The sequence below is a fragment of the Botrytis deweyae genome (genome assembly GCF_014898535.1).
Source record: "Botrytis deweyae strain B1 chromosome Unknown BDEW_023, whole genome shotgun sequence".
Taxonomy (NCBI): Eukaryota; Fungi; Ascomycota; class Leotiomycetes; order Helotiales; family Sclerotiniaceae; genus Botrytis; species Botrytis deweyae.
The window spans coordinates 47,986-59,292 of NW_024066230.1; the positions used below are offsets into that span (position 1 = coordinate 47,986).

The 11,307-nt window shown below is 43.9% G+C and overlaps 7 protein-coding genes across 7 annotated transcripts; 3 read left to right on the top strand and 4 right to left on the bottom strand.

Annotated features, from left to right (window-relative positions):
- Positions 1 to 472: 472 nt before the first annotated feature.
- On the top strand, positions 473 to 1,328 carry EAE98_008569 (uncharacterized protein; the record flags this gene model as incomplete). The annotated part of the gene is made up of 2 exons (XM_038956192.1): positions 473 to 796; positions 870 to 1,328. 2 exons carry the CDS (start codon positions 473 to 475, stop codon positions 1,326 to 1,328), a joined length of 783 nt encoding a protein of 260 aa, XP_038807273.1.
- Positions 1,329 to 1,784: 456 nt separating this feature from the next.
- EAE98_008570 (uncharacterized protein) lies at positions 1,785 to 3,579 on the bottom strand. Its single transcript, XM_038956193.1, has 3 exons — positions 3,364 to 3,579; positions 2,736 to 2,847; positions 1,785 to 2,541 (listed from the first exon to the last, which is right to left on the bottom strand). Exons 1-3 carry the CDS (start codon positions 3,372 to 3,374, stop codon positions 1,915 to 1,917), a joined length of 750 nt encoding a protein of 249 aa, XP_038807274.1. The 5' UTR covers positions 3,375 to 3,579; the 3' UTR covers positions 1,785 to 1,914.
- Positions 3,580 to 3,749: 170 nt separating this feature from the next.
- Positions 3,750 to 4,838, top strand: EAE98_008571 (uncharacterized protein; the record flags this gene model as incomplete). The annotated part of the gene is made up of 1 exon (XM_038956194.1): positions 3,750 to 4,838. The coding sequence occupies one exon, from the start codon at positions 3,750 to 3,752 to the stop codon at positions 4,836 to 4,838; it is 1,089 nt and encodes a 362-aa protein (XP_038807275.1).
- A 209-nt stretch (positions 4,839 to 5,047) lies between these two features.
- Positions 5,048 to 6,700, bottom strand: EAE98_008572 (uncharacterized protein; the record flags this gene model as incomplete). Its single annotated transcript, XM_038956195.1, has 7 exons — positions 5,048 to 5,071; positions 5,118 to 5,255; positions 5,302 to 5,867; positions 5,920 to 6,135; positions 6,194 to 6,338; positions 6,390 to 6,536; positions 6,587 to 6,700. The coding sequence occupies 7 exons, from the start codon at positions 6,698 to 6,700 to the stop codon at positions 5,048 to 5,050; spliced, it is 1,350 nt and encodes a 449-aa protein (XP_038807276.1).
- A 388-nt stretch (positions 6,701 to 7,088) lies between these two features.
- EAE98_008573 (uncharacterized protein) lies at positions 7,089 to 8,919 on the top strand (the record flags this gene model as incomplete). The annotated part of the gene is made up of 2 exons (XM_038956196.1): positions 7,089 to 7,306; positions 7,365 to 8,919. 2 exons carry the CDS (start codon positions 7,089 to 7,091, stop codon positions 8,917 to 8,919), a joined length of 1,773 nt encoding a protein of 590 aa, XP_038807277.1.
- Positions 8,920 to 9,483: 564 nt separating this feature from the next.
- On the bottom strand, positions 9,484 to 9,888 carry EAE98_008574 (uncharacterized protein; the record flags this gene model as incomplete). The annotated part of the gene is made up of 1 exon (XM_038956197.1): positions 9,484 to 9,888. One exon carries the CDS (start codon positions 9,886 to 9,888, stop codon positions 9,484 to 9,486), a length of 405 nt encoding a protein of 134 aa, XP_038807278.1.
- Positions 9,889 to 10,508: 620 nt separating this feature from the next.
- EAE98_008575 (uncharacterized protein) lies at positions 10,509 to 11,254 on the bottom strand (the record flags this gene model as incomplete). Its single annotated transcript, XM_038956198.1, has 2 exons — positions 10,509 to 10,901; positions 10,958 to 11,254. The coding sequence occupies 2 exons, from the start codon at positions 11,252 to 11,254 to the stop codon at positions 10,509 to 10,511; spliced, it is 690 nt and encodes a 229-aa protein (XP_038807279.1).
- Between the last annotated feature and the right edge of the window lie 53 nt (positions 11,255 to 11,307).

Here is an 11,307-nt window from a genome sequence, read left to right on the forward strand (position 1 = left end):
CATGAAAGCTGGAGGATGAATGCGAGTATGGACCGAGCTTTATCTCTTAACTATTTATAGATGCCGCCGACGATAGAAATGGAGAGAATATTTGGATACACGTTACTTAGCATGAATATGAATATGAACATAAATACATATCTCGGACGCATGTCTATAGATGCGCAATACAAGATTATTTTATAAGTTTGGTTTCGTAGACATCCAAAGATTGAATTCAATTCTGTTCATTGGATGGATGGTACAAAGTATTATTATTCTATTTGACTTATGTCATCAATTGCTTTCACTCCGTGGCTCGTGGTTCAGTCGGAAAAACTGCGGTCGAATAAATAGTGCCCATCTTGACCGCTATTGCTGAGCAATGTTTGTAACTTTTGATGATTACCTAGTACCTACAAGCTTTCGAACGTTGTAACTTCTCCCGTCTTCTACTCTTGATCCAATACTCCGATTTTGGCTCCTGTTGAACATGGCGACCCAATCTCTTACACGTAGATGTGCTGGACTTACTTCTACAACTCCCACGTCGGTAGTTCAAGGATTTATAAAGACCGCCACAACAACCCGGTCATTCCACCAAAACACCCCGCGTCCAGTCTTCGATTTTCTTGTTCCACGTTTGGGTACTCCATTGCAGTCGGCATATTCTCTCAAGCAGAATGGGATACTAAGGAATCCCGTGAGATGTTTCTCCAACACTAGGACACGAAAAGCTACCATCACCACATTCAATCCACAAAAGAATGATGACGGTACAGAACAGAAGATTGAAATCACACCGCGTGCTGCAGATGTATGTGTCATTGCCTTCCTAATTTATGTGCCTTACTTTAAGATGAAATGATATGCTAACAACTTGCTCACAGCGTTTGCAACAACTCCGCAAGAAAGAAAACAATCCTAATCTTGCTCTTCGAGTCGAAGTCCAGTCGGGAGGTTGCCATGGGTTCCAATATGTGATGTCTCTGTGCGACCTCCCCGCCAATATATCCCGAGATCTCTTCTCAAAGGATGCTGTCCAAGAAGAATCTTCGCCTGCTCTAAATACTTCATCCGCAGATCCAAATGCTATGCCTACGTCATCTACTCCCTCGAAATCAAATAATCCGACCACGTTGGATCTTCGCGAAGATGATACAGTATTCAGCTATATCAGTGACCAATCCCACGCTAGTGTAGTCATGGACGTGTTCAGTCTCGATGCCTTGAAGGGTAGCAGAATAGATTACGAAGTCAAGTTGATCGGTTCCGAGTTCAAGATTGTTGACAACCCGGCCGCGACTAGCAGTTGTGGTTGCGGAACAAGCTTCGACATCAAGTTTTGAGTTTGAAGAGGATTGATAAGTGTATTGTAAGTTACTAGATACGATATACCATTTGGGGGTTGAGTTTGGCGTGAATGGCATGGTTTCATACTACGCGGCGTTAAGCAACAGATTGGCGGCCACAAGGGCATGCATATCATGAAATGAATTCTTTCATTTTTACAAGGTCTTACCCACTCCTTCCGGGAATCTTGTATGCGTCCCAAGGTTGCCAATACATACTATGTTTCTGAAATTTTACTATGGCCAAATCATGAGGAAGCTTTGTTCTGTGCATGCAGAGGAGAGAAGAACCTCGGGAGGTACCATAGACAAATCATCTTAAGTAGTCAAATCAGTTCTGGAAGACATCAAGAGCAACCAGCTTGATAATAATGCTTTACAATTTATGACTGGCGTTGATAGTGATGAGGTACACATGAAATACAATAGCACAGGGACAGTAGGAAGTACGAGTTGTTTCGCAATAAAATCAAAATGGTATCAATTATTTCATAAAAGTGTATCATTCTTTTGGTTTCTTATACGCCATACATGCCAGTAAACGCTAAGCCAAAGAAAAATATCCCCAGTCCAATCACCAGCTTTAGTTCATTTGTCTGACCAAAGCGTTGATCTTCTCCTCACGGTTACCGAGGTCACCACCAAGAACGTAGTGGTTGAACTTTCTTGGGCGGAAACCACCAGTTGGGTTGCTGAGCTTGAATGGCCAGAGGAAGTTGGCAGCTTGCTTGAAGTTGGGGCCGACGGTGAAGATCTCGTGGATCAAATCTTCCATACAGACGATACCGTACTTGCCGAGGTTAGCCTCAATGATGGAGTTGTCGGTAAGAGCAATGCGTTGCTTGTCGACCTTTCCGTAACCACGCTTGTAGACGAGCTCACGGACGGTCTTGAGGTTGGGGTAACCATAGGCGATCCATGGCTCGACGACCTTGAGCATCTCGAGGGTAGCCTTGGTCATGCGAACAAAGACACCGTTGTTGATTTGAAGAAGACGGAGAAGCTGGAGGATCTTGCGGGGCTTTGGTGCGATCTTGTTGATACCCTTGATACGGATAACGAAGACCAACTTAGGCTCAGCTGGGATGTAGAAAGAACCAGATTGCTTGGCGACACGAGCAAGACGGATCTTCTCACGCTCCTCATCACGGTACTCCTTAACGTACTTCTCAGCACGCTTGAAGATGACACCACGCTTCTCCTTGTTGGCCTATATGACGAGTAAGGTTAGTCTCGAGGTCATACATATTTTGAAGTACCATTGGCATGTGTTGAACTTTTGTCAGACCCGAAAGATGGTTAATTTGGACAACATCGACGTAAAGTCTAGTCGCAAACATGGTTGTTTATGCATCATGTAAAGTAACACATGCCATGTGGTATTGGGGTTGGGTGGTAATATACCTTCTTGACCTTCTCGGTCTCAGCGGCTCTTGCCTCTCTCTCCTTGGCTTGACTCTTGCGCTTCTTCAAGAGAGTCTCAGGGATGAGAACCTGCTGGGCAGTTGGGGTGGTTCTATATCAAATATTAGTCTTGTGTCCCGCATACATATGTATGGAGAAGAGCGCCGAGAGGGAATTGCAGCTATAGCGCAGCATTCTCGCAAAAGGCAAACTCGACTGTAATGACTTTAATCGGTGAAAAATGAACCAGCCTCGACGATCCCTCTTCCCACGAAGGCAGAATCGCAGGACTCAGTTGACAAATATTCTCATCCAACAAAACCTTGGCAAAAATCCAAGAAATATGCACAGCGTAATTGAATGTTTTCATGGCTCTCTAGAGATACCATTGAATTTCCATCCTTGAGCGGCAATTATTTTAAGGGAGAAGATTTTCATCTTCAACCCCAAGACCCCATACTACGTCTCTCGAAGTGCAAGTCCAAGGACCTGAATCAACGAGGGAGCAGCTTAGGACAGTTCGAGCTGGAAACCATTTTCAGGTTCCAGCTTTCGAGAGGAACGCGACCATATCTGAATCCAAAACAATCGATTGACTCTTCGAAGGAGTTTTTGGGGAGATTCTTACGTGGCAGACATCGTGGCGGATTGGCGGTTTTCGAGGTTGTCGTATCGAAAAGAAAATATTAAACTGCGATCGCGAAAACTTTATTGCAAAACTGGATGTGTGAAAGTTTTCTCGCTTAAAATGAAGCTAGTAAAACTAGCTCCGGATTTCAGAGACATGCTGATACCGATATCACGTGGTGTTTCGATTCGCGAGAGCGAGAGACCTTCAGAATCGAACTCTTGACTTAAAACTTATCCTCCATATCATCTTCAAACTTCATAGAAAGAAATTTTCAAGTCTTGTTTTCTAGAGTATTGCAATTTGTGAAGTTTAGTTTAAATCAGTCGGAGAAAGTCAAAATTCCCTCCAGGTATTTTGCATCACCAGAAACTCAGTATTTAACAATGTCCGCGATATATGCCATTGGTTCAAATGGCTCAGGACAACTTGGAATCGGCCACGAAGAGGATGTATCAGTTCCAAAGCCAGTTCTGTTCGACGATGATGTACCCGAAGGAGTGCAGCAAATCAGAGCTGGAGGTAATCATACCCTCATATTATCGACTTCAGGTAAACTATATTGCTCGGGCGATTCATCCAACGGAGCTTGTGCGCTCACTCCCGATTCACACTCTTCCCACTCGAGATTTCGACGTGTAAAACTCTCGGATGATCCCACAATCAATGAAGCACTGGTAGTTTTGTGTGCAGCAACTTGGGAAGCGTCGATCATTGTCCAGCAGGATGAAGATGGTCATGCGACGAAGATGTATTCTTTTGGGACAGGAAATAAAGGGGAACTAGGTCTGGGAGAATTTATATTTCGATCATCCAAAGCTCACATGATTGAGGACTTTCCACCAACCGGTTTGCAAGTCGTTGACCTTGCCACTTCTGTCAGTCATGTAGTGGCTGTTTTAAGTAATGGGGACGTTTATGGTTGGGGAAGTGGCCGTAAAGGACAAATTGGTGAACCTGTCGGTATTGTGCATGCTCCTCGCAAGATTGAAGGTCTTAATTTCAATGTTGTTAGAGCTGTCTGCGGAAGGGAGTTCACATATCTTTTGGCAGAGTCCTCGAGTGGCCAACATAAAATTTTAGGGTCTGATAAATGGAACATTAGGTCTTCAGCACCAGAGAAAATAACGGGTTGGACTGATGTTGGCAGTACATGGGGGAGCATCCTACTTCTACAAGAAAACAAAGCTCTTTTGTGCTGGGGAAGGAATGACCATGGGCAGTTAGCCCCATCACGATTACCGCCCGCGAGTCAGATTGCGATTGGCAGTGAGCATGGCCTAGCACTCACGGTGGAAGGCGAAGTATGTGCATGGGGATGGGGTGAACACGGGAACTGCGGACCGAAAACGAAAGATGGAGATGTGAAAGACACCTGGAATGTGGTGGCATCCTCTAAATACTTGCCGCCGGGAGCAAATATCTCATACATTGGCACTGGCTGCGCTACCAGCTGGATTTGCCTAAATTCATGATAGCCGAAATAAGACGGGCAAATCATTATCTCAACAAGCTACCTGCTTGTTCTTCTCGGCCTGTTAATCTCGTCGCCAAATTCTATTGTACCCCGGTAACGCACATGTGAGCATGGAAACGCACGCCATATATCTTGGAATCATGCCCAGGCTTGACTTCGATCTATGCCCCATCTAAGCCTCTTTTTTATAAGAATCGATCTAAGAGATCACTCGTCAAATAAGCCGCGAAGCTAATGCTGTTAATAAACTACTTGACTGTAGGATTGGGCCACTTACTTGTGATAGTCGTTGAGTTGGCGCCACTCGTTGTGTCGGCACAGTCATGTACTTTTCGTTGGGCGGAATTGAGTCTTCGGGATTACTCTTATTTTGAGTCTCTTGCAATCTACGACTTGGGTCACCAGCTGACGGTTCCTGTCAAGTGTTAGAGGTAGTCTCGGCAGATCTTAACCAAACTTACGTCCACAGTTACATCCCACAATAACATTTCGTTGTCCTCATCCTCATAATCAACAGGGTCCCATCTACGATCGTCATCGTTCGCCGGCATGAATAGCGCTTGTGATTGGATGCTAGGTTGTGGGGGTGGTGGCGAAGGTCTAGAGACCTTTCTCCGTGTGTTTTCCCGAACTAGACTTGGACTTGGACCAACCGGTGCAGCCATCTCGGAGCCTGATCTAGTTCTCTTCAGACTCGATGCGGCTTCTAGAGGCTGCCTTAAAGCCGGTTTCTTTGAAACTGCTCGACTTCCGTTTGTAGCTGGCGTTGCCGACGCCGTCCTCGCTTCACCGGTTGTCATAAGGATAAATTCACACTGCATTCCGCCCTCACTATAGGTAAGCTGCATTGGACTAGAAGGGTTAGAGTATAGAGCTCTGATATTCGTGTTGGTTATCCCGGCATGCGCAATAATTGATTTAAAGTCTTTGACGCTGATGACAATGTGCAGCTGCTCTTCGACAGTGAACTCGACGAACTCCAAAGTTTCCACGGCTATTGTGGTGCGCAAAGGCTGCTTCAGAACTTCTACAGAAGAATCAGTGATTTGAAAGATCTTTGGGATCGAGGTGAAACTTGCCATTCCCGGACATAATCTTTTCTGTGAAACTGGTGAGGCTCACGCGTCCATCAACTGAGAAAATATCGAGTTGTTCAGTACCTGGTCCAAAATGCTCTGCAAACTCGCGCAGGGTTCTGGAAGAGATTGACCAGCTATTGTTAGCTGCTTCACTCGAAAATAAAGCATGCAGGGGAGGAATAGCTTCAAAGTTCAGTCGGTAAATCTTCAAGACCCCTAATTGTGGTGCGTTGGTTAGCAAAAAGATGTCTCATCATTATGATTCTAGATTTACCATGTCTGCATAGAATCTTCACGATAAAACGACTTTTTGTTGCCCCATCTCCATCCTCAATCGAAACATCACACTTTTCTATGGCAGTATCCTTTTCCTTGAAAGCATCACCTCCGATGCGACCCTTGAAAACCGCGAGTAGAGCCTATCAAACAATCAACCAAAAATCTTGATACTGCACAAAATGCAGACATACTTTGTTGTAAAATTTGCAGCTAAACTTTTCCGGTGTTTTGCGACCACTACGCAGTGGCGTATATTGATATTTAGAGAAGAACTTATTTCCCACCAACGTAAAGGAAGCATAAGCGGACTTTGTTGAATTGAGCGTTGTCAAGATAAGCTGTAAATAGCATTAGCAATTACTTACAATAATTAAATATCTAAACATACCCTACTATGAGTAGCTTCGATAGATACTGTTTCGCTGAATTTCCCAAGACAAACGAGTGCATCATGGAATCTCCCCAAAGCATCTGGATTGAGTGTGAAAGTCAGGATCGCCATGACGAATATCACCTGAATTTAATCTCTGGAGAATATGGTAAATGTGAATTGCCTCCCAGTTCTATCGTGATATCTAGTATAGACTAGAAGTGAAGTGTAATGTTAATTGAATTGAACTGGATCTTCCTCAAAAGTCGAAATCACGTGTTATCCATCGCGTCCTGCCTAATTACGCGATTTGCCCCGCGTCTCCATCCATCATCACAAGCACAAATGCTCAAGGATAAAAGCATCTACAATAAAAACTTACTTTACATGCACTTAACTCCTATTTATCATTTTCCATGTCAATATAATTCAAGGTACTAATCACGATCATAATAAATTAAAATATTAACCATCGTCTGTCTACCCGGAGGAATTGGCCACCGTTCAGTGCTGCGATATAATGTCTGTGAAGCTCGAAATCGAGGCAAACCCCAAAGATACCATCTCTTGTCCAGCACGCCACATTACACCTAACGAGCAGAGGAACATGAACTTACCAGGAGACATACTTCTTCAAATATGCGAAGAGTTAGCCACTCAACTAGAATTCGGAGTTCTTTTCAATTGTGCTTTCTCCGGAAAACAACTGGTTGGCTCGGCGTTGCAATGGTTATACAGGTAGGTATCTTGCCCAGAAGTCTATTTCCAATACCAAGCTCTTAGCTGATCCCTGAAGGACACATAATGAATACTTGAGAATTATTAGCAGTGAAGGAGAGGCTCCTGAGTGGTCAAAAATCCAAAAGCGCAATTCTAAACACAGCGCGGCTTCGAAATGGGCAAAATTATGGCAATCTGTTGTACGCTCTAGTCTAGGGACTACTGCCTATCCATACTGTCTATATATACGATCGCTCGATCTAACCAATCTTTCGAATCTTCTCGAGGATACCACCTTCCGAGTGGCTGCGAAGGATAACTTCTTTGCTGATGAGATGGCAGAGTTTCTAAGTGTAGATGGGACACCCAGAAGGCGATCCAAGAGAGGTCCACAAGTACGACTCAATACTACAAACATTATCAATCTGATAGGAGAATCAATCACAAGATATGTCAGCGAGCGCGCGGATGAAAATCAAACAACGGTCGCTTTGGAGAATCTTTCAGGGGATATTACATCAATTGCATTGCCAATATGGGCCGGACGCTTATCAAGGCTGAAATCCATGACGATTTGGGACGGGAAATCATTGAATGAGAACGTTGCGACGGTGATCTCCAAAAGCTGTCCCAACTTTGACGAGATCCGTATATTCGTGTGTTCAGATGATACCGATCACAATCCTGCATCATTCATAAAAGGCCTCACACAGAACAGTCTCCTTTCAGTCGAGGTTTTGTCTAACTGCAGGATTGGTCCTTCTTTTCTGACCGCTTTAAACCATCATTCCGAATCACTGAAGAGCTTGAGGCTACAGAGCCTCAATTCGGAAGCCATCAAGAATCTCAACATTCTTCAAAGATGCACTGCGCTTGAGACACTCGATCTAGAGGATAGTCAACATACTGTGGACTTGGAAGCTACAGAGAACGATGTATTTCTTGAAGTCGTCGAATGGTTGGGGCGCTGCGAGAAGCTCCGAGAACTGGTTCTAAACAGAATTGTTTGTGCCCCAGCCATTTTAAAGCAGGTTTGTCTACGAAACGATATCCGACTGCAACGGTTGGTAGTTACTGGCCCTTCTCTTGTCAATGATACAGAATTTCATAGAGCAATTTCACACCAGACTGAACTCGAGGCCCTTGAACTTCGAGGTGGTTCGGACGAGGTATTTAGAGTCAGAGATGATATTGATAATCTTCTCACATCCATATGTCAACTCACTAAGCTCAAGGAACTTACCATCATGGAATCGTTTGAATATTTCAGTAGTAACGAAATCAAACGTCTCGCAACAAGCCTGCCTCTTCTCGAAAAGTTTCACTTCTCAGGTTATGGTATTGGAGATGAAATCTTGCCTTACTTATCAAAATTACATAATTTGCGAGATGTATCTATCGCTGCAATCTCTAGCTTCACTCTCGATGGCTTACTGGCCTATGTTTCGACTTTACGAGATACAAACCAAGGTCTTGTACTTTCAGTTATGAGTCAGAATTCCGACCAAGATCTTGCACCCTTAGAGTTACAACTCATCCGAGAAGGAATGATCGCGAAAGTAGATGGAAAGTTTGACTTTGCACTGCTGAGAGAGGTGGCGGAATCGGAGTTTGATTCTGCTTCTGATTAGATTGTATGTATTACCAACAGATGCGAAGAATGGTGTATGGGGGCAAGTGGGTTGGGTAGGATGTCACCAAGGCGCGAATAGGGAGTTTTGCCTTTTAATGCAACAAGGAGTCAAGAGAACATGCTGCTAGTACTGAAATTTCATATGGGAAAGGCGCAAAGCTTATATGAATCATTGCTGGCTATCACAATCTCTCTTATAATAGTCTATATAAATAACAGAAACATCCGAGAAGCATTCACAATAGCTGCTGTCTCTTCAGTAATGTCTCTAATGAAGATATAATAAATAATCATTTGACGCTAAATTGTATCTTTTTCGATAGCATCTATACTTTAATTTCTATTAATCATTCATTGCATCCCCTGACAATTACAGCATAGCACTATGTTGAACAGCAGATTTGTTCCTCATCCCTAATTTAACCAACCACATGCACAATTCCGTCGACAAATCTTTCAATCTCATGACTCGGTATGTCCGAAGCCTCCAACATCATTAAGTTTCCAATTTCATCCAAGACTATAAACGATATTCTTTCCTCTGCCACCCCACTCAGGTTACTCAATGTTTCCTCACTCTTTCTACCGTTTCAACCCTATCATCCCCACCAGCGAACACCAACGTAGGCGAAGTGATGTTCCTCACCTTTTCCAATATATTCTCATGCATCCCATATTTCGGCCATGCTGCTTTCGCATACTGGTTGCCAGCTAGCGCATTCGTAGCTAAACTACTGACCACATGTTCAGAAAAAGGTGAAGAGAACAGAACATGAGCAACGACGAAAGTAGTAGCTTCAATGCTATCATAGGCTGTCAACTGCTGCTTTGTCATTTCCTCAAGAAGAATCAGAGGCGTAGGAGGAGCAGGCGCAAGAAGTATGAGGGCTTGGAGTCTTGGAAACGATTTTGTAGGAGAAAGTGATTCAATGGTAGAAGAGAGATGCATAGCAACCTTTCCACCCATTGAGTGGCCGATGAGAATGAATGGGTGATTTGGTGAGAGAAACTCGGGAATGGGAGTGAAGATATCGTTGGAGAGATCCGTGATGTGATACGCATCTGGATCTTATGGGCCAGTGGAGGAACACCAGCCTCGGAAATCAAGAGCTAGGAAGTAGTGGTTGGAGCAGAGTGGAGTGATGAGAGGAGCATAGGTGCTAGAGGAACCACTCCAAAAATGTAGAAATATTAAGGCTGGCGAGGAGTTGAGTGTGCTTGAAGAAGACATTGAGTTGAGTGGAGGAGTTGATCTCGTAAAGTCTTGAGTTTGCCATCATGATTATCGTCTCTTGTAAAGATTAGAGCTGCATTGAAAATGTTATACTGAATTTTATGAATAAACACCTAAGGCGAGTTGAATGCTTGGATTGAGCTGAAGGTTCGAATCTAATCGAACTGAGTGCTAGACCTGCAGTCAATGTAGATAAATATACCACCTCATACAACGGGCTGGGAAGCGGATATAGCGACAATATATGCGGGCATACATGTCCACCATCGATAGTAGAACGGTTTTACATGAACACCCGAGAAAGCTTCTTGGATATTGGTGAAGACAACAATTCTGAAAGGATATTCTCAACGTCAAGGACCACTCCCTCTGCTCGGTGACTCTTGCATTGGAACTTCCATATTTTCCAGGGGTTTTTCGCCATCATCAAGATTCACCTCCTCAAATCCCTCCTCCTCGACCTCCTCCTCCTCCTCGGCCTTGTCCTCACCTGCTTTCACAGCTTTCTCTTCTGCCAACAGTCGATATTTTCTCTTACTTTTCTTTACAGCACTGCTTTTCCTCTTCTTTTTGGTCTCCCCTACAATCGCAACCCTGCTCTCCTTCCCCTTCTCCAACAACTCAAGCCTTTCTGCTAGCATTTGCCGTGCGATTTTGCGATTCTGTGTACGAGAACGGGTGGCTTGAACTTTGAGGACCATACCTGTCGGGATATGTTTCAACTGCACTGCGGATGAGGTTTTATTCTATGGAATGGTGAGTTATAGTTCTCGACTTCAGATTCAATGGCAGATGGGCTTACGATCTTCTGACCTCCCGGCCCACTGCCGTGCAAAAATACTTCAGTAAATTCTGCTTCATCAATGGGTGCTGGCCGGTCGGGCATCTTTTTCTTCCATAATGGCGTTGTATTGCAAATGTTGCGTTTAATGAGTGAGTTTGAATTCACAGCAGTAACATTTTCAAGGCCGGTGCTTCTGGAAACTATTGAAAGTAATCCTCGTAGCATTGTACATGTTGACAATCTACTGATTGCCATGAAATAAATCGACGTAGTTGGATCGTAAATTTTATTTCTTGTATCGTAATTCCATCGCATTGATTAGCATAGTGATTTGGTGAGCTTATCGTCCACCCCGGAAATTTGATATT

Excerpts from the sequence above, each read along its gene's own strand:
- EAE98_008570 (XM_038956193.1), bottom strand. Across the intron at positions 2,542-2,735 it reads AGACCGAGAAGGTCAAGAAG|GCCAACAAGGAGAAGCGTGG; the intron begins GTATATTACCAC and ends CTCGTCATATAG.